The sequence below is a fragment of the Podarcis bocagei genome (assembly GCF_964188305.1).
Source record: "Podarcis bocagei genome assembly, chromosome: 18".
Classification (NCBI taxonomy): Eukaryota; Metazoa; Chordata; class Lepidosauria; order Squamata; family Lacertidae; genus Podarcis; species Podarcis bocagei.
This window is the reverse complement of record NC_138144.1, coordinates 8,803,323-8,822,781: the sequence shown is the minus strand read 5'-3', so window position 1 is coordinate 8,822,781 and position 19,459 is coordinate 8,803,323. Positions and strand designations below refer to the sequence as shown.

General features: G+C 47.5%; 1 protein-coding gene across 2 annotated transcripts in view; it reads right to left on the bottom strand.

Moving 5' to 3' along the window:
- Nucleotides 1–19,459, bottom strand: part of LOC308577526 (perilipin-3-like) — a 183,509-nt gene that overhangs the window by 3,992 nt on the left and 160,058 nt on the right. The window contains exons 1-6 of one of the 2 annotated variants that reach the window (XM_081177805.1): nt 18,514–18,601; nt 6,855–6,920; nt 5,693–5,888; nt 4,033–4,115; nt 1,813–2,308; nt 16–212 (exon numbers count right to left, since the gene is read on the bottom strand). In XM_081177805.1, the coding sequence (XP_081033931.1) occupies nt 16–212; nt 1,813–2,308; nt 4,033–4,115; nt 5,693–5,888; nt 6,855–6,902 (1,020 nt within the window). In that variant the 5' untranslated portion in view covers nt 6,903–6,920; nt 18,514–18,601. Of the gene's footprint in view, nt 1–15; nt 213–1,812; nt 2,309–4,032; nt 4,116–5,692; nt 5,889–6,854; nt 6,925–18,513; nt 18,602–19,459 lie in introns of those variants that run through there. The other variant, XM_081177804.1, reaches the window with a different exon arrangement.

The window sequence follows — 19,459 nt, the reverse complement described above, 5'->3', positions numbered from 1 at the left end:
CTGCTCCGGACTCACCAGGCTGATCACCAGCTGGAGCTGAGAAAGCGTATCCTGAGTGTTCTCCCTGATGAGACGCAGCTTGTCGAGGGAATGCAGGTAAGCGCGACGGCGGACTTTGCTCGAGAGCGACCCCAGGCGGACGAAGTAACTCTGCTGCTTCCTCTGCTCTTCCAAGGCTTCTCCAAAACCTCGGACCTCCGTGGCCAGCTTGGCTGCAACAAATACGAACAGATAAACATCAGCATGGTGGGAAAGATGGGCAAATCTGGAAGGTTGTGGGGCTTCACCCCCCAAAAAAAATATTATTTGTACATTGCAGGGGGGTTGGACCAGATGAATCCTGGGGCCTTCCAACTCCACAATTCTATGTTCTGCAGAACTTGGGGGTCCCCTCAAGCCTGCTAATACCCATCCTTTTGTGTGTGAGAGAGGTACCATTTTGGCTCCATAAGCAACTGGTGTGTAGAAACATTACTGCAGTTGTGGAACCAGAGCACAGCCACTTCTCATTCTCCATGACTTTGTTTGCGAGCCCAGGCACTAAACCCTGTCCCTGGAGCCTACCCCACCGCCAAGAGAAGAGACATGACAACAATGTATGTGTTTAAATTCGGCCATAACTTCAGGTGTAGGAACCTTGGCTTAGGCCTTGGAAGGTATCCCTCTCATACCTGACAGGGGCTGAGGGTGCGCAGGGCAATCGGGTGTTGTGGGAGGGGACTGTAAAGTGTTAACTTACCCAGCATGCCCTCCCACTTCACCTAGCCGGGAGTTTGACCTATGTGCCGCCACTGTAGGGCTCCCGCAATCAACCCTTTAACGGGCCCTGCAAACGCCGCCACATGGGGGTGCATCAATATGCTGCCCCCGACTCACAGGTAAGACCATAGAATACCGGCCAAGGCCTAAAACTACCATTCCAAGGGCTAAATAATTAAAGAAACCCCTCCAGTCAACTGCCACCTTTAGTGACATCGATAAAATCAATTACCTGTTGTAAACCAAGAAATCTTTAATTAAAAAATATGTAAAATAAAAAAATCAATTACTTGCTGTCTAGCTCAAACAAACCTTTTACGTTCAACACAGCGAAGTTTGTTCTAAAAGCATCTCAACTCAGGAAAGCCCTAGAGTCTTGTTCTCTGAGTTTTTCACCATTTGTGAAGTGTTTTATAATGTTTTAATCATGTGTGCTATAATATGTTTTTGAGACCTACTTGGCTTTGTTTTGTTTATTCATGGCTATAACCTGTATTTGGCTGAGCAATCAAACCTGGCAATGGCTTGGGGCATGTTCACACATACATCTAAAGCATGAGGAGACCACATGGCTAACTCCACTGAATTATGGCAGGTGTAGTTGGCACTGTGGGTTAAACCACAGAGCCTAGGACTTGTCGATCAGAAGGTCAGTGGTTCGAATCCCCACAACGGGGTGAGCTCCCGTTGCTCGGTCCCTGCTCCTGCCAACCTAGCAGTTCAAAAGCACGTCAAAGTACAAGTAGATAAATAGGTACCACTCTGGCGGGAAGGTAAACGGCATTTCTGTGCGCTGCTCTGGTTCACCAGAAGCGGCTTAGTCATGCTGGCCACATGACCTGGAAGCTGTACGCCGGCTCCCTCGGCCAGTAAAGCGAGATGAGCGCCACAACCCCAGAGTCGGCCACAACTGGACCTAATGGTCAGGGGTCCCTTTACCTTTACCTAGTTTGTCAAAGGTGCTGAGAGCTGTTGGAAGCCCCCATGATCCTGACCAAACTACAGTTCCCAAAGTGTCAGCCAATTCTGCAGAGCACCAAAGCCCATTCTCACCTAGCTCCTCGTCAGTCATGGGCAGGTAGTAGTCCACCATATCCTCTGTCTTCCCCAACATGACGTCCACACCGCTGCTCAGCGCCTGCCTCAGGAGACTGGTCATCTCAATGCCTTCCTGGACAGGCCCGCAGGTCTTGACTTGGCCAGCCACAAGTTCCCTCGTCTCTTGGGCAGCTTGGAGGGCGGTATTGACCACCGACTTGGTCAACTCCACGCTGTCCTGGGCCGTCTCCTTGCCCAGGTTGACGACGTCGGCCACCCTATGAGTGACGAGCTCCTTCGCCTCGTTGGCGGCGTTCACTGCGGTGTTGACGGTGGAGCTCACCACCGATTTGGTCAAGTTGACGCTGTCCTGGACAATGTCCTTGGTGAGATCGACAGCTTCAGATACTCTGTTCGACCAGAGTTGCTTGGCCCCGGAAGCGGCATCCTTGGCTACATTGACCGTGGAACAGATGACTGTTTTGGTTATGGTGACACCGTCTTCAATCACCTAGAAAGGAAAGGAGGCAGACCAAAGGTCAACTCACTATTACTACTACTACTACTACTACTACTACTACTACAACATTTATACCCCACCTTTCCTTTGAGGAGACCAAGGTACTGTCACGGACTTGTTGGATGCAAAGAAATGGTAGGAGGAACCAGCTGGGGAACCCTCAAGAGAATAAGGCTCAGAGCCCAGGGAGTGGTGGTGGGACAACAATGAGTGGCCAGAGGGGGAAGACTGGGAGGAAATGTGTCAGAAGTGGAAGAGGCAACAGGGCTTAGTGAGCAAGGGAGTGCAGAATCAGTGGCAGAAGCTGAACCAGCAGAGGAGAAATACTTCTGCTGGTGAAGAGGCATGGGTGTCTCCCTGTCCTGCTGCGACAAGCTCCCCTTCCCTCTGGTCTCCCAGCACCAGGAGAGGCATGAAGAGGGCAGGGAGAAATTAGTTTCATGCAGGCACAGTCTCAGATTGCATGGGGGGAAACCCTGCATAGGTGGGGACTTCCAGTCTCAGCAACTGCTTCATGGGGGCAATATCTGCCAGAGATGGGTCTCTGTGCTCATTAGGCCTGACACTCCTGTGCAGATCCTGTTTTTTGCTAATAAAGAGTTAACTCCAACTTCCTCAGTGTGATTTATTGCTGGCTCGCTCCTGTCAGGTACATGGTTTCCCTGTCTCCATTTCATCTTCACAACAATCCTGGGAGGTACGTTAGGCTGAAAGATTTTGACTGGTCCATGGTCACCCAGTGAGCAAGGATTTGAGCCCTGGTCTCTTGGTCCTTGCCCAATTCTCTAACAGCTATACCACATTACTTGCAGTGTAAAGGAGAATAATACCATATTAACAGATCAGCACCATAGATCTAAAGCACAACATTTAAAGCTGGTGACCTCCCCACCAAAGAATCTCAAGAGCTGTAATTTGCTAAAGTATACTGGGAATTGTAGCTCTGTCAGGGGAAAACTACAGTGTGCAGACTAGGTAAAGGGACCCCTGACCATTAGGTCCAGTCGTGGCCGACTCTGGGGTTGCAGCGCTCATCTCGCTTTACTGGCCGAGGGAGCCGGTGTACAGCTTCCAGGTCATGTGGCCAGCAGGACTAAGCTGCTTCTGGCAAACCAGAGCAGTGCACGGAAACGCCGTTTACCTTCCCGCCGGAGCGGTACTTATTTATCTACTTGCACTGGCGTGCTTTTGAACTGCTAGGTGGGCAGGAGCTGGGACCGAGCAACGGGAGCTCACCCCGTCGCGGGGATTCGAACCACCGACCTTCTGATCGGCAAGTCCTATGCTCTGTGGTTTAACCCACAGCGCCACCCGCGTGCAGACTACTTCAATCTAATTTGAATGGGAGAAATACTGATTAACAGCTAAAAAAGCCAGTGTGGCGTAGGAGGACCTGGGAGAGACCAGGGTTCAAATCTCCCCACTTGGCCTTGAAGTTCACTGGGTCACCTGGAGTGGCAATTGCTGCCTCTCAGCCTGGCAGACCTCTCAGGGTTGTTGTGAGGATGAGAATGCAGAGGAGAACCATGGGTAGGCCCCACCCACGACTGGCCTGCCTAGGACGATAACTCAATCAGCAGAGCGTGAGACTTTTCAGTTTCAGAATTGTGAGGAACGCTGGGCAAAATATTCCTGCACTGCAGGGGGTTGGACTAGATGACCCTCGGGGTCCCTTCTAACTCTGCAGTTCTATGATTCTATTATTGTACTTGTACCTGATGGGCTGGCTGGTGAAGGATAGGGAGAGTCTCTTCTAGCTGGTCCAGACCTTTGCAAGCATATTGGTTCACAGCAGCAACTGGCAGAAGGAAAGAAGGCAGATCACACAAACTCAGTGTGTTATAAAACACACACACACACAGAGTTATTATCGTTTAAAAGCAAACATTTCCAAAGCAGGAAAATAAAACCAAGATCAATACCCCACAGAAAACAGTAATCTATATCTGCTGTCAGCTGGTAGACCGTGAGACTCTTAATCTCAGGGCTGTGGGTTTGAGACCCATATGGGTGAAAGATTCCTGAATTGCAGGGGGTTGGATTAGAATTCAGTGTTTCTCAACCTGTGGGTCCCCAGATGTTGTTGGACTACAACTCCCATCATCCCTGAGCTCTGGCCTTGCTAGCTAGGGGTGATGGGAGTTGTAGTCCAACAACATCTGGGGACCCAAGGTTGAGAAAGGCTGGACAAGATGATTCTTGTGGTCTCTTCCTACTCAAGGGCTTTATCCCCCAACTGGAACTCGCCGGAACTTGGTTCCAGCATCTCTCGGGTGGGTACCATTGTGCCCCCCCCCCGGCTACACCCATGAGCTCAGGTTTAGCAAAGTCGGTCTCAATTTGTTTGTGAGGGAGTTGAGGCTGCACAAAGAGCTCTCCTTTAACGCAAGTGCTCAGGTTTTGCAAAGTGTGTTTTAAGCACAGCTGGGCTGCCTTTTAAAGGAAGACTTTTGCTTCTCGATTCAGCAAGCGAGCGTGGGCCGTGCAGCTCTCTTGTCTGCTTCTCAGGGAGGGAGCACAGAAAACATCAGCGAGCGACAAACTGACAGGGACAAAAGCACAGCACTGCAAAGACAGAAGCTGTAAAATGGGGTCTGAGGCAGGTCTGAATCTGGAGCAGCCTTCTGGATGAAATTCTGCTTGCCCCCAATGCAGGCAGAACCACAGGGGCGGAGTGTCCTTCAGCACTAGTGTCCTCTAGTTATCTCCCGCTTGGACTCCTGCAATGCGCTCTACGTGGGGCTACCTTTGAAAGTGACCCGGAAACTACAACTAATCCAGAATGCGGCAGCTAGACTGGTGACTGGGAGCGGCCGCCGAGACCACATAACACCGGTCTTGAAAGACCTACATTGGCTCCCAGTACGTTTCCGAGCACAATTCAAAGTGTTGGTGTTGACCTTTAAAGCCCTAAACGGCCTCAGCCCAGTATACCTGAAGGAGCGTCTCCACCCCCATTGTTCTGCCCGTACGCTGAGGTCCAGGGCCTTCTGGCGGTTCCCTCATTGCGAGAAGTGAAGCTACAGGGAACCAGGCAGAGGGCCTTCTTGGTGGTGGCGCCCGCCCTGTGGAATGCCCTCCCATTAGATGTCAAAGAGATAAACAACGACCTGACATTCAGAAGACATCTTAAGGCAGCCCTGTTCAGGGAAGCTTTTAATGTGTGACATTTTAGTGTATTTTTGGTCTCTGTGGAAGCCGCCCAGAGTGGCTGGGGAAACCCAGCCAAATGGGCGGGGTACAAATAATTTATTATTATTATTATTATTATTATTATTATTATTATTATTATTATTATTATTATAGCACTCCACAAAAAGTTCTCCTACATACACACCACAACTTCCCCCCATTCCGTGGGATTCAAGGACTCACTTTGGGGCTCAAGGTGGCCGAGAAGGGGCTGGGCGCCTCCAACAGCACTCCCGACGGCCATCGCCGCCACCGTCTCCGCCACGCTGCAGGCAGAATTGATGAATGGGTAATTCTCCTTGGCGTAGTTATACAGAGAGTGGCAAATGTCATAGGTGGAGCTGACTAGGGGGAGGCTGGTCACTCTGGTCACGACATTCTGGAAGAGGGTGGAGAACAATGAGGGTTTTATAGCACAGTCGCAATTCAAGAAGGGCCCACTTATTTATTAAATTTATTCAGTTTCATCTGAAAATCACAGGGTGGTTTGTTGCACTTACAGATCAGCAGGGAGGGTAGCTGGTCAAAGCAGGAGGGGGAGAAACCACCTGGTTTCTTCAGCAGCCTGACTCAAACACACCTCTTGGAATCCCACCTCTTCTGCCTCTAATTCTGGACTGCTCTCTGTCACAGCCTCTTCCTGCTCACTAAACCCTGTTATCTCTTCTGCTTCTGACAGATCTTCCTCCCAGTCTGCTCCCCCTTCTCCTTCTGACCATTCATCATTGTTCTACCACCATTCCCTGGGCTCCGAGCCTGCTTCCTTGGGGGGTTCCCCAGCTGATTCCTCCCACCGCTCTTCTTCATCCAGCCAGAGGCCAAGAGGTGGTGAAGAGTCTCGGGTGTCTCCTCATCCCGCTGTGACAAGCTCCCTTCCCCGCCCTCTTAGAACCAGTAGAGGCATGAAGAGTGCGGAGAAGTTAGCTTCTTGCAGGAGCAGTCTCAGATCGCTTGGGGGAAATCCTGGCTTTGGGGAGGTGCGGACCTTCAGTCTCAGCAACTGCTTCATGGGGGCAAGACCTGCTGGATCATTGGCTTGCTGTGATCATTGGCCTTGACACTCCTGCGCAGATCCTAATAAAGAGTTAACTCCAAACTGCTTGGTGTAATCTGCTGGCTTGCTCCTGTCACTCCTGTCAACAGACCGGCAATCGTTGCAAGGGTATTTTAACAAGGCACTTCTAGAGGGACTATGCATGCCCTGCACAGGTCAGATCTGCCCTTCTCGCTGATCTTTAAGAGATCCCCAAACCCTCTTCTTTGCCTTCCTCCTGCTAGGACTACCTCTGTTTCAGGGCCATGTCTGCAGCACATGTTTCACGGCCGTTGGTGGATATCCACTTACCGTTGTGTGTGCAGCCTCTTGGCAATCTCCTTTGACATCAGTAGCCATGGCAAAAGTCAAACACACCTGCAAGGCAGAGACAAAGAATGGAAAGGTGATCAGGAACGGTGGTGGGTTTTGCTTTTTGTTATTAACGCGGGCTGTATTTCGACCTGAGTGAGAGCTTAAGGAAGGCTAGCTCTGACCTCTCTGCCTGATGCCCACCAACAAAGGCCTCTTCCCAAGTGACAGTGTGACGCAGTGGTTAGAGCATTTGATGAGGCCCAGGGAGGCCCAGGGTTCAAACTCCCAACCTACTATCCTGAGATTTCTGGAGGGGGGAAGTGTAAAAGGTAAATTCCTGAATGGAGATAGCAAGAGACGCCTAGGTCTCTTGTTACAGATCTCTCCTCATACCCATTGTTAGTTTCTCTTTTTTATTTATTCATTTTAATAAAATGTATATACTGCTTGATGGTAGTATGACCTCTAAGAGGTTTCCAAGAAATATTAACATTATCAATAAGGTAAAGGGTAAAGGGACCCCTGACCATTAGGTCCAGTCGTGGCCGACTCTGGGGTTGCGGCGCTCATCTTGCTTTATTGGCCGAGGGAGCCGGCGTACAGCTTCCAGGTCATGTGGCTAGCATGACTAAGCCACTTCTGGCGAACCAGAGCAACGCACGGAAACGCCGTTTACCTTCCCGCTGGAGCGGTACCAATTTATCTACTTGCACTGGTGTGCTTTCGAACTGCTAGGTTGGCAGGAGCTGGGACTGAGCAACGGGAGCTCACCCCGTTGCGGAGATTCAAACCGCTGACCTTCTGATCGGCAAGCCCTAGGCTCTGTGCTTTAACCCACAGCGCCACCCGCATCCCTAAGGTTTAGTAGTGTTTTGCATTTACCTGTAGTCTCCTGGCATAACCACGTGGTAGGAGTGATGATGAGGATGATGAAACCTATGCTGCACATCGAAGGGATGTATTATGGCTCCAATCAAACACCCACCCACACACACACGTGTGCTAGCAAATGCAAAACGGTTTGCAAAACATTTGTGTTCCGCATAAGTCATGAGGTCACACCATGTGCCTGCTCATTTTTACAGTGTCTAATCTCCTAGATTAAAGATGGAGTCGAGAGGAAAAGCAACCAGAGAAAGCACTAGGCTTCGATCCCTGTTTAAAAAGGGATTTTTAGGAGTCAGAGAAGACCTTCAGGAGCCAGTTAAGGAAGATTCCTGCCCCACCCTGTCATGCTATGGACTCTGTGCAGCTGTCAGAGCGTCTTGCAACAATACTGTTTGTCCAAAACCTGACCAGACCATTGAAATGTAGTAGCAGCGTGCTGGGCTAATGGCCCACCTAGTCCGGCATCCTGTTCTCACAGCGGCCAACCAGATAAATGCCCCAGAAGCCGGGGCTGAGCACATAAGCATCTCTCCCTTCCTGCAGTTCCCAACAACGGCCATTCAAATGCATTCTGCCTCTGGCACTGGCGGGAGAACACAGACATCGCAGCTGCTAAAAGGTAAAGGGACCCCTGGCCATTAGGTCCAGTCGCAGACGACTCTGGGGTTGCAGCGCTCATCTCGCTTTATTGGCCGAGGGAGCCGGCGTACAGCTTCTGGTTCATGTGGCCAGCAGGACTAAGCCGCTTCTGGCGAACCAGAGCGGCGCACGGAAATGCCGTTTACCTTCCCGCCGGAGCGGTACCTATTTATCTACTTGCACTGGTGTGCTTTCGAACTGCTAGGTTGGCAGGAGCAGGGACCGAGCGATGGGAGCTCACCCCGTCGCGGGGATTCGAACCGCCGACCTTCTGATCGGCAAGCCCTAGGCTCTGTGGTTTAACCCACAGCGCCACCCGCGTCCATTATTAATTAATTAAAATTGTACGCTGCCCTTTGTCCGAAGATCACAGGGCAGCTCACAACATAAAAATACAAAATGAGAACACACAATATATATAATAAAACAAAAACAAGCCAATAACACCACACATACCCCATACAAACACATTTAAAAGACCGTAGAATGTTAATCAGCCAAAGGCCTTGTTGTAGAGGAACATTTTTTGCCTGGCACCTAAAGATATGTAATGAAAGTACAAGGCAAGGGCCTCCTTTGGGGGAGTATTATGCAAACAGGGAGCCACTGCAGAAAAGGCCCTGTTCTCGTGTTGCCACCTCTCGCAGAGGAGACACACAATGAAAGGCCTCAGAGGATGATTGCAGGGTGTGGATCAGTTCATAAGATAGCCTTGTCCTCCTTAAATATCTTTAATCCTCTTTTACAGCTGTCCGAGTTGGTGGCCATCGTTGCATGTCCTTTTGACACTCCACCCCACACCTGGTGATCCACCCAAACACGGAATAAAAAAATGCACCTCCCTTTCACCCCGTCCTTGAACAGGCTGCCTGTATAAAAGTCAACACATATCGTAAGAGCATAAAGGAGAGGCCTACTTAATCAGGGTGCACCTATCCTGTTGTCACATTGACCAACCAGGTTTCCCCAAGGGATGCGCCAAAGCAGGACATGAATGCAACAGTACTCTGCCTGTTCCTGGTTCCCTATCTGGCAGTTCCTTTAACGCCCTTTCGGTGCTTAGGCAAATATCTTTCTTTTCTGAACCCTGGCATTCCAGGTCCTCATCCAGCATTCTGACCATTACACCACACTGTTAGAATTCCTGCTCCATGATTGCAGTCATGGGATTGTTGTCTTTCACATGACGGTGTATGTTTTGACTCCACAGAGTGGGAAGTGACGGAAACAGGATGTTTGTGTTACTGTGTTCCGTGAAGTGGGACTACAGTGGTGCCCCGCAAGACCAATGCCTCGCAAGACGAAAAACTCGCTAGACGAAAGGGTTTTCCATTTTTGCGTTGCTTTGCTAGACGAATTTCCCTATGGGCTTGCTTCGCAAGACGAAAACGTCTTGCGCTTTTTTTTTTAAAGCCGCTTGAAGAGGCGCAGTTGCAGCGGACCGTGCTTCGCAAGACGAAAAACATCGCAAGACGAACAGACTCGCGGAACAAATTATTTTCGTCTTGCGAGGCACCATTGTATTGTCCTTTGTTCTTTCTCTCTTTGCTTTCTGATGCTAGAGAGAGAGGGAGCCATGTTGCAGTGCTCCGTTTGTGTTTATATGTAAATAAAGTAGATTAGCCAAAAGGCTGAGTTGCTGAGGTCCGTTACGCAACTGCGCAAACTCTGCGGATCCCTAAGTGTGCCAGTGTTGGTTGGCATTGGTCGCTGTGATGTTTGGGAACAAGAAAGCTTTTGAAGCTCCCGAATGATTGACCAGGAGGGAGAGAACATGCCAGTGGGGCATGTGTCTCTGCCAGGGTCCTACTCGAGTGTAGGATGAGCTCCTGACACACACAGCCTTTCAAAACTTCTGCTCTTATACATCCTTTGCCTCTGGGTCCATGAGATGCAGCTAAGCGCATTCCTTTCGACTCTGATGGCAGCATCCTCTGTCCTACCTGGAAATGCTGGGGACCAAACCTTGGGCCTTCGACATGCAAGGCAGATGTTCTGCCACTGCCCTCCCTTACCAAGAAGTACAATTATTTGCACGTGTCCAACAGAAGCACCTATAAAGCAACAACTCGGTACCAGAGAAAACACCCAAACAAGGAAAACGACACAACAGCTGATGTAATATTATCTCTCATTAAGGGCCCAAAATAGAAGAAAACAAAACACTACTATCCCATTCAAATCAAACAAAAGAATACATCATCATGCTTTATTATGTTTTATATGTTGAAAGCTCCCCAGAGTGGCTGGGGCAACCCAGCCAGATGTGCAGGGTACAAATCAATTATTATTATTATTATTATTATTATTATTATTATTATTATTATTAATCAGACAGGGACTCTCCCAGATGACTTGTTTATTGAATGCTTATCCCAAGTTGTTCTACAAAGTTTGCATGAAGGTTATATGACGTTTAGTGAGTAAACGCTCTGAGATGTTTACACAGATGTTCCTATTGGTCCACGCTCCCCTGTGCAATTTGCCATCGGTTTATGGGCTTGGGGGTGGTAGAAATGAGCTTGTTCTGCAAGAATGCCACAACCACTTTCAATGATACAAACTAAATTTGCAGCTGTGCGAAGTTCAGACAAAGAGAAATTAAAATAATTGTTTCTCATCACTGCCCTTGAGGTACTATGAGATTTTGTAATAGCACCCACAAGTTTATTTCTCAGATGAGGCAATTTCAGAAAATTTAGACGCAACAGCCACTCCAGCTGGTCAAATGCTTTATGCAAGTCCAGCATGATCAAAACCAAACCAACTGGTTACTATTCCTTTCACTCTGCTGTCCTACTATTCAGAAATCTGTGGGCTAGATCCAATGATATATGACACCCTGGTATCATCTGGACTGATGATACTAGAGTGGTAAGGTTGTTCAGTCTAGAGGTGAGAATAGCAGTAATCTCCTTTTGATTCAGATTAAGTAAATATATGGGTCTATATTATTCTAGCATAGCTGTCAACTTTTCCCTTTTCTTGCGAGGAAACCTATTCGGAATAAGGGAATTTCCCTTTTAAAAAAGGGAAACGTTGACAGCTATGTATTCTAGGTTTCTGCCAGATGTTAGCATTATGGTGATTCTTGGATTCTTCCGTTGGTGTAGAATAGGCGCCTCCTCCCCAAAGTCATAAAAAAACCATTCTAAATGTGGGCCAAGGATCTATCCAAACATAGCATGCACCCAAAAAAGCTGTTGGATTTGCCATATTTCAGCTTTGAGATACCCGGTGACAGTAAGAGCTGTTCGACAGTGGAATTTGCTGCCAAGGAGTGTGGTGGAGTCTCCTTCTTTGGAGGTCTTTAAGCAGAGGCTTGACAATCATATGTCAGGAGTGCTCTGATGGTGTTTCCTGCTTGGCAGGGGGTTGGACTCGATGGCCCTTGTGGTCTCTTCCAACTCTAGGATTCTATGATTCTATGAGCGTGGGGCCAGACTCCTCATCTTCAGCGGATGAGGATGAAGACTCTGAAGCAGAAGGGGAACTAGAAGAGCTCTCAGGTAGCTTACGCTCTTTTTAAACATTTCGATGTTTTAAAATCTTAGCCATTCCCACCTTGCATAGCTGCTTTCAGGGCATCCCGTCGTATATGTGGGGATGACTCTCCCCCTTGACTTGAACTTCAAAGTACACCTATCATCGTCTCCATCTAAAGCATCAAGCAAATGTGAGCTTGTCTTATCTGACTTGGACATCTGTCCATCTTTTGTGCCTTGGAGCTTTTTTTTGCTCCATCACCTGATCCAACACTGGGGCGATTGGGCAATGCAGTTGTGTAACCTCATAATGATATTTTGTTTTCCTCAGGGACAGAGGTGGCATGACCGAGATGGGTGGATGGTTGGTAGATGGCTGTGGGCAGGTGAACCTTGTCCTAACAAAATGTGGCCTGTTCAGCTCTGCTTCCTCCACCCGTGCTACACAAACACACACGACACCGTTCCTCTAATCCATGCTGGAATATTAGATGCCCCGTCATTCCACTTGCTCTTGAAGACACACTTGTTTAGACAAGCGTTCCCCTGAAGTGCACTTGTGATTTCATTGCTTCAACTAATTTTAAAGAAACCATTCTAACTGTTATGCTTCTTGTTTGTTTATTTCGCTGTATATTTTTACTAAGGATGTTTGAATGTTTGAATTTAATTTTATTTGCTCTATAAGGCGCACCAGACCACAAGATGCACCTCGTTTTTGGAGGAGGAAAACAAGAAAAAAATATTCTGAATCTCAGAAGCCCGAACAGCAAGAGGGATCGCTGCGCAGTGAAAGCAGCGATCCCTCTTGCTGTTCTGGCTTCTGGGATAGCTGCGCAGCCTGCATTCGCTCCATAAGACGCACACACATTTCCCCTTACTTTTTAGGAGGGAAAAAGTGAGTCTTATAGAGCAAAAAATACGGTATACATATACAGTGGTACCTTGGGTTAAGAACTTAATTCATTCTGGAGGTCTGTTCTTAACCTGAAACTGTTCTTAACCTGAGGTACCACTTTAGCTAATGGGGCCTCCCGCTGCCACCGCCGTGCAATTTCTGTTCTCATCCTGAAGCAAAGTTCTTAACCCGAGGTACTATTTCTGGGTTAGCAGAGTCTGTAACCTGAAGCGTCTGTAACCCGAGGTACCACTGTATGCATTTATTGAGAGCATTTGCACCCCACTGTTCAGCCAAAAAAAAGTCCCGAGACCGACTCACATGCAATTAAATTATTAAAACAAGGCAGGCCCCGCGTACAGACTTACAATCTTAAAAAACAACAACCCACAACACACAAGGGGAAGGGGACAGGAAGAAATCAAACACAATGTATTGCATATTTTATCGCAAACTTACTCAAAAACCAGGGGAGGCGGGTGGCGCTGTGGGTTAAACCACAGAGGCTAGGACTTGCCGATCAGAAGGTCAGCAGTTCGAATCCCCACGACGGGGTGACACGTCAAATTTGATTCCCTCCCTCTCTTTCTTTTTTCTTTTCCTTCTCCTCCTGCGATGAGGCTACATTTTAATGTTTCAATATTTTAATGTTGTATTTTTAATGTTGTTTTTAAGTTGTAATCATTTAACTTGTTTTTATTATTGCTTGTAAGCCGCTCTGAGCCCGGCCTTGGCTGGGGAGGGCGGGGTATAAATATAAATTATTATTATTATTATTAAAGTGCAAGTAGATAAATAGGTACCACTCCGGCAGGAAGGTAAACAGCGTTTCCGTGCGCTGCTCTGGTTCGCCAGAAGTGGCTTAGTCACTGGACTGGACCTAATGGTCAGGGGTCCCTTTACCTTTACTACTCAGAAACCATTTTGGCATCGAAGGGATCTACAAATGAAACAACAAAAGAGCCCTGCTGGATTAGGCCAAGGGACTATCTAGTCGGGCATTTTGTTTTCCCCCGGGGTCAACTGGATGTCTTTCTCAGAAGCCCAAAAGCTGGTGATGAGGTCCCTAGCTTAAGGTTACCAGACGTCCCCGTTTCCCGGGGAACAGTCCCTGGATTTACAAATAAGTCCACATACAAAATCCATTGAAGTTGAAAAGTGTCCCCGGATTCATTGGAAAAAAAACTGGTAACCTTACCCTAACTCTCTCCTGCTGTTATTTCTGAGCCACTGGTATCCAACTATGTTGTTTTCCTGTGCGTATTTTACATCGTAAGCCACTTCAGAGCAGGGACATATCTTGGTTTGTTTGTTTTTTCTAAAAATAATATTTTAATTAAATTTCCTGTTTTACAATTTAAAGTACTCACTTTTACACCCTTAAGATATCAATGACTTCACTTCTTCTCTTTCCATGGTTCATTTTGCATATTGTAAATCTCTGCATATTTTACAAAAACTATACCATTCAGTGTTCCATTATTGCATCCATCAAAACTTATTTACACTGGTGAATTTATCTTAATGCTGCCACCGTTTTCAGCTGTAGTTTCCCCCCAGATATTCAATAAATGTTTCTAGACGTATGATGTTCTTGTTCTCTTATTCTATACGTTAAGTCTGCAAGTTGTGCATAGTCTGTCCACGTAAGTTGCCATTCTTCTTTGGTTAGGACCTCACTCATTTTCAATTTTTGGGCTAACGAAACACGGGTTGCAGTAGTGGCATACATAAATAATATTTTTTTGACACCTGGTAACTTCAGTCTGACTTGTCCCCAACAGAAAGGACTCTGGGTTGTTGTTGTTTTTTTTGGGGGGGGGGTACTTTTAAACATTTTTCTCAATTCATTATGGATCATTTCCCAATACTCTTTTACCCTTTTCCAAGTCCACCACATATGAAAGAATGTTCCCACTGCCTCTTTGCATCTCCAGCACTTATCTGATTCAGTCTTATACATCTTAGCATCAGGGACCTGTCAAACCAGTTCGGTACTTTTTTTGTAACACACCTTGCACATAATAAGTGAGTGCTGCAAGTGAGGACTGCAACCAAGTGTTGCAGCGTGGTGCTCTGTGCTTCAATATTCCAGATACTCCAATCCATTATCCCTCCTCTCCATTCTCCATTCCTTCTCCCCACCCCCCACCCCCACCAGTCAGCCACCATCCCATGGCAGCTGAGAATGCTCAGTCCTCACTGGTCTGTTTTGGGGGCTGCCCCACCAAGGCTTCGTGCCTCCCCTAAATATTATTTGCACTCCTGGGGGTTCCCCCAAGCCTGCCGAAATGTGTGTGTGCATCCTCATGCCCCTTGCTTGTCTAGATGCAAGGATAGTGCGCTCTCTCTGTGTGTGTCTGTGTGTAGAAAGTAGACTCCTGAAACATTTACAGTACATTAATTGCTCTGTCCACTTTTGCAGGTGGCCCCAAGAATATTGTCAAAGGTTGCCCATGCCTAGGTTTCAGCAAAGGGCAAGGTCTTGCATTCGGCGGAGGAGCAGGAAAGGATTCAAGGATGGTCAACAGGCTTGTGGAATTAGTGGACACCCCTCCCTTCATTGGACCTCAAGCCCAAATCCACCTACCCGCCCACTTACGAGTAAAGCAGCCTGTTCCTCGTTACACAATTGGCTGCTAACAACCTGTGGCGCACCTTTCATCAGTCCCTTGCGGGATAGGAAGGTAATGATAGCTTCTGATGGAGTGAGTCGGCTGCAAGGATCTGAAAGGCACCCACGCATCTTTGCGGCGGGGGAATAATTAGGTCGAGGGCGTCCTTCCAGAATGTGCCTTCCATACCCGCCATGTAAAGGATCCGTCCCCTTGCCTTGTCATTCTCTGGGACCCGCAAGGCGGCACAGCCACCAGAAATAAGACACAACGAACAGGAATGCTTGAGATAGACCTTTGGACCTCCAGCTGTTGCTCAACCACAACTCCCATCCTCCTTGGCCATTGGTCATGCTTGCTGGGGCTGATGGGAGTTGGAGTCCAACAACAACAGGAGGGCCATTCTTTCCCCATCCCTGGTGCATACGAAAGCTTACAGGCATATTTCCATTCTGGCCAGCCCTACTATTAGGGAGAGCAGGGGTGGAGGACATTTGTCCCTCCATGGGTAGCTCTGCAACAACAACTCATCATCATCCCTGGTCATTGTCCAATGCGTGCCAGGATGATGAAAGTTCAGCAGCTTCTGGAGGAGCAAAGGTTCGCCACACCTGTCCTCAGGTTAACTAGCAGCCCATTTCCCAAAAGAGGAAAGTCTAAACCATGCTGTGAAAACAATAGTCTTGTGGGCACCTTAAAAACAGGCAAATTTCTTATAGAACAAGCTTTTGCTCAGGCTACCAAAGTCTTAATACAGTGGTACCTCGGGTTAAGTACTTAATTCGTTCCGGAGGTCTGTTCTTAACCTGAAACTGTTCTTAACCTGAAGCACCACTTTAGCTAATGGAGCCTCCTGCTGCCGCCGCACCGCCAGAGCACAATTTCTGTTCTCATCCTGAAGCAAAGTTCTTAACCAGAAGCACTATTTCTGGGTTAGCGGAGTCTGTAACCTGAAGCGTATGTAACCTGAAGCGTATGTAACCCGAGGTACCACTGTACTAAACAGTGTTTCTCAAACTTAGGTCTCTAGCTGTTGCTGGACTGCAACTCCCATCATCCCTGACCACTGGTCTTGCTAGCTGGGCTGATGTAGTCCAACAACGGCTGGAGACCCAAGCTTAAGAAACACTGTGCTAAGTTGTAGGGGGAACCTTTGTCCCTCCAGATGCTACAAATCCCATCATCCTTGATCATTGGCCATGCTTGCCAGGGCTGATGGGAATTGTAGTTCAACAACATCTGGAGGGACAAAGGCTCGCCACACCTGTATTCAAGTCCTGAGGTGTGGATCAGGGACAGAGAACCTGAACCTGTGGTCCTCCAGATGTTGTTAAGTCAACGGTTCCTATCAGCCCTGGTCACTGGCTATTCTGACTGGGGCTGATGGGAGTTGGAGTCCAGTAACATCTGGGGGGCCGCAGGCTCCCCATCCCGGATGTAGCAAGAAAAGGGTGCAAGCCATTCAGAATGTTCTAAGCTGCTGTGCCAAAGTATGGATTTCACATAGGACTAATGCAACGTCCAAGCAGCAGTTCTGATCTTTAAGGTTCAAGGTTCGAAAGAGTGTAAAGAGCCAGAAATGTGAAAGAATGAATTTGAACTGGAAATCCTTCAAAGTTCTGCCCTAAAATGAATTTAATACGTGCTAAGTTCACCAGGCAATTATGGAAACCACTTTCGGGTGTAGTTCAGAGATTCCTGACCTAACTCTGTGAACTTCAATGAACTGATCTAGTAGTTCATCCCAAGGGTCCCATGCCACCACTTGAAAGACCCTCAACCCACATACGACACTCAGCAAACATCAGATAGTGGGAAGATGGGGAAGGGGATAGGAGATGATAATATATTCATAGAACCATAGAATTCTAGAGCTGGAAGGGACTCTCAGGGTCATCTAGTCCAACCCCCTGAAACGCAGGAATCACAGCTGAAGAATTCCTGACAGATGGCCATCCAATCTCTGCTTTAAAACCCGCAACCATCTTTTGAGGTTGTCAGTTCCACTCGTCAAACTGCTCTTACTGTCAGGAGGTTCATCCTAATGTTTACATGGAATCTCTTTTATGGTCATTTGAATCCATTAGTTTGAGTCCTGCCCAAACTTGATTTTATGACAGCCCTTCAGATATTTTATGGTGGCGAGCCTACCACTCCTCAAGTCTTCTCTTCTCCAGTTTAAACATCCCCAGCTCCCTCAAGTGTTCCCTATAAAGCTCGATTCAAGACCAGTTTGTCAATATCCTTCTCAAACCGAGCTGCCCAGAACGGGACACAGGACTCCAGGTGGGGTCTGACCAAGGCAGAATAGAGCGGTCCTATTATTTCCCCTGATCTAGGGAATTAGGCATAAGAGAGCAAGGATCTTCCCGATTTCTGGACTAATTTATGGTTTTAAAAGTTCAAAACCCAACCAACCCTTTGAATTGGGCTCAGAGACTGATGGAGGGAGCTAGTCACCCCACTGGAAACCAGAATGATATTATATTCCAGTTACATCAACCTAGCAGGGGAATCCTGCAACTGGCTTCCATTTTCTCCAAATGTGGTTCAAAGCCATCACATCTCTAGGCTGAGTTGCAGTACTGTAGTCTTAAACTGGATGTTCCTGAGACATGGGTGACGATACAAAGATCGAACAATGCTTGTGTAGTATCGGGGACTGCTCTAGTTTGCAGACCCCCACACCCCTGCATGCCTGGTAAAACACAACCCCCATTAAGGGCGTTGCTAGACGTTTCAAAGATCTCAGGCACAGACCCACAACACCAATATGCAAAGTGCCTTTTTGGGAGAGATCTGGGGAAATGCTGTTTTTTCCCCATTGTTAAATAGGCACAGAAAGTTATTCAAAGTTTAAGCTAACCCTCCTGGTTCTCTCGGACGCCACTGAAATGTCGTCCCATTTCTATGTACCTGTTTAGCACAATTACATCTCACCATATTATTTTTTGGGTTGCTGTTACAGTTTCTATCCTAGATTCCCTTCGAAGGAAGAGGTTCTCCCCCTCTCCATTTTTTCCTCCCAACAACCCTGAAAGGTAGGTTATGCTGAGAGACAGAGACCCAAGGTCTCCCAGTGAGTTCCATTAAGCTGCCCCTGTCCCAGAACAATACCCCACCAGCCTTACCTGCCCTTTATGATTCTTCCTCTTGGTCCCGGAAGAGTCCTGTGCCCAGCTGACGCGCCTGAAATCTTCTAATATAGCTAATTGCCAGAGGCATGTGATGGGTGGAAGGGGAGGCGCTCAGCCAGGGAGTTCCCCACAGCTTCCCAGGAGCAACAACTGGGGGTGGGACATTGCAACATCTGTACGAATCGCAGCACCGCCTTGCAAAACTTCCAGTGCGCTTTGCTCCTTGCAAGTGGTTGCCTGGACTTTGAAACTAGGTGAGAGGGGACAGATCCCAGAACCGTCCAGTAGGAGGAGTCCCGGCTCCCCAAACAAGGGCGTATAAATGGGATAATCCGGGTCAATTACCTATGGAAGCCCTTTCGGTTAGGGCTAGGCAATCTCGGTTTTAGAGAAAATAAAAAAAATTCCTTCCAGTAGCACCTTAAAGACCAACTAAGTTAGTTCTTGGTATGAGCTTTCGTGTGCATGCACACTTCTTCAGTTTTAGAGAGTAGACTTTACCTGTTGCAAACACAGGCAGAGAGGAAGGCTTGCCGGTGAGGAAATCACAAAGTTGTTTGTTGCAGGAAATAGCCAGCCTGAATAGAAAATGATTTCTTTTTTTCTGAATTTTTTTATTAGTTTTCCAAATTTATAACAAACATATCCACAAACAAAAAAGAAAACAAACAAACAAACATATACCCAAACTGTAAAAATTCCACTTTTGTTATCATTGTTGGGTGACTTCCTCGAATCCCCCTGGCTGAGTTTCCATATAAATCATTGTAGCAGTTTTCCAAAACTAGTTTCACATAAATTTACTTGGTCCATTAACATCTTTCTTTCTTTTCATTTTGACTTTTATCCATAGTGTTCTACAACATCACATATTTAAATCCTAGGCCAATCTGATACTCGCAAGTACCGGTAATTCTATTTAAGTTACAGTGGTACCTCG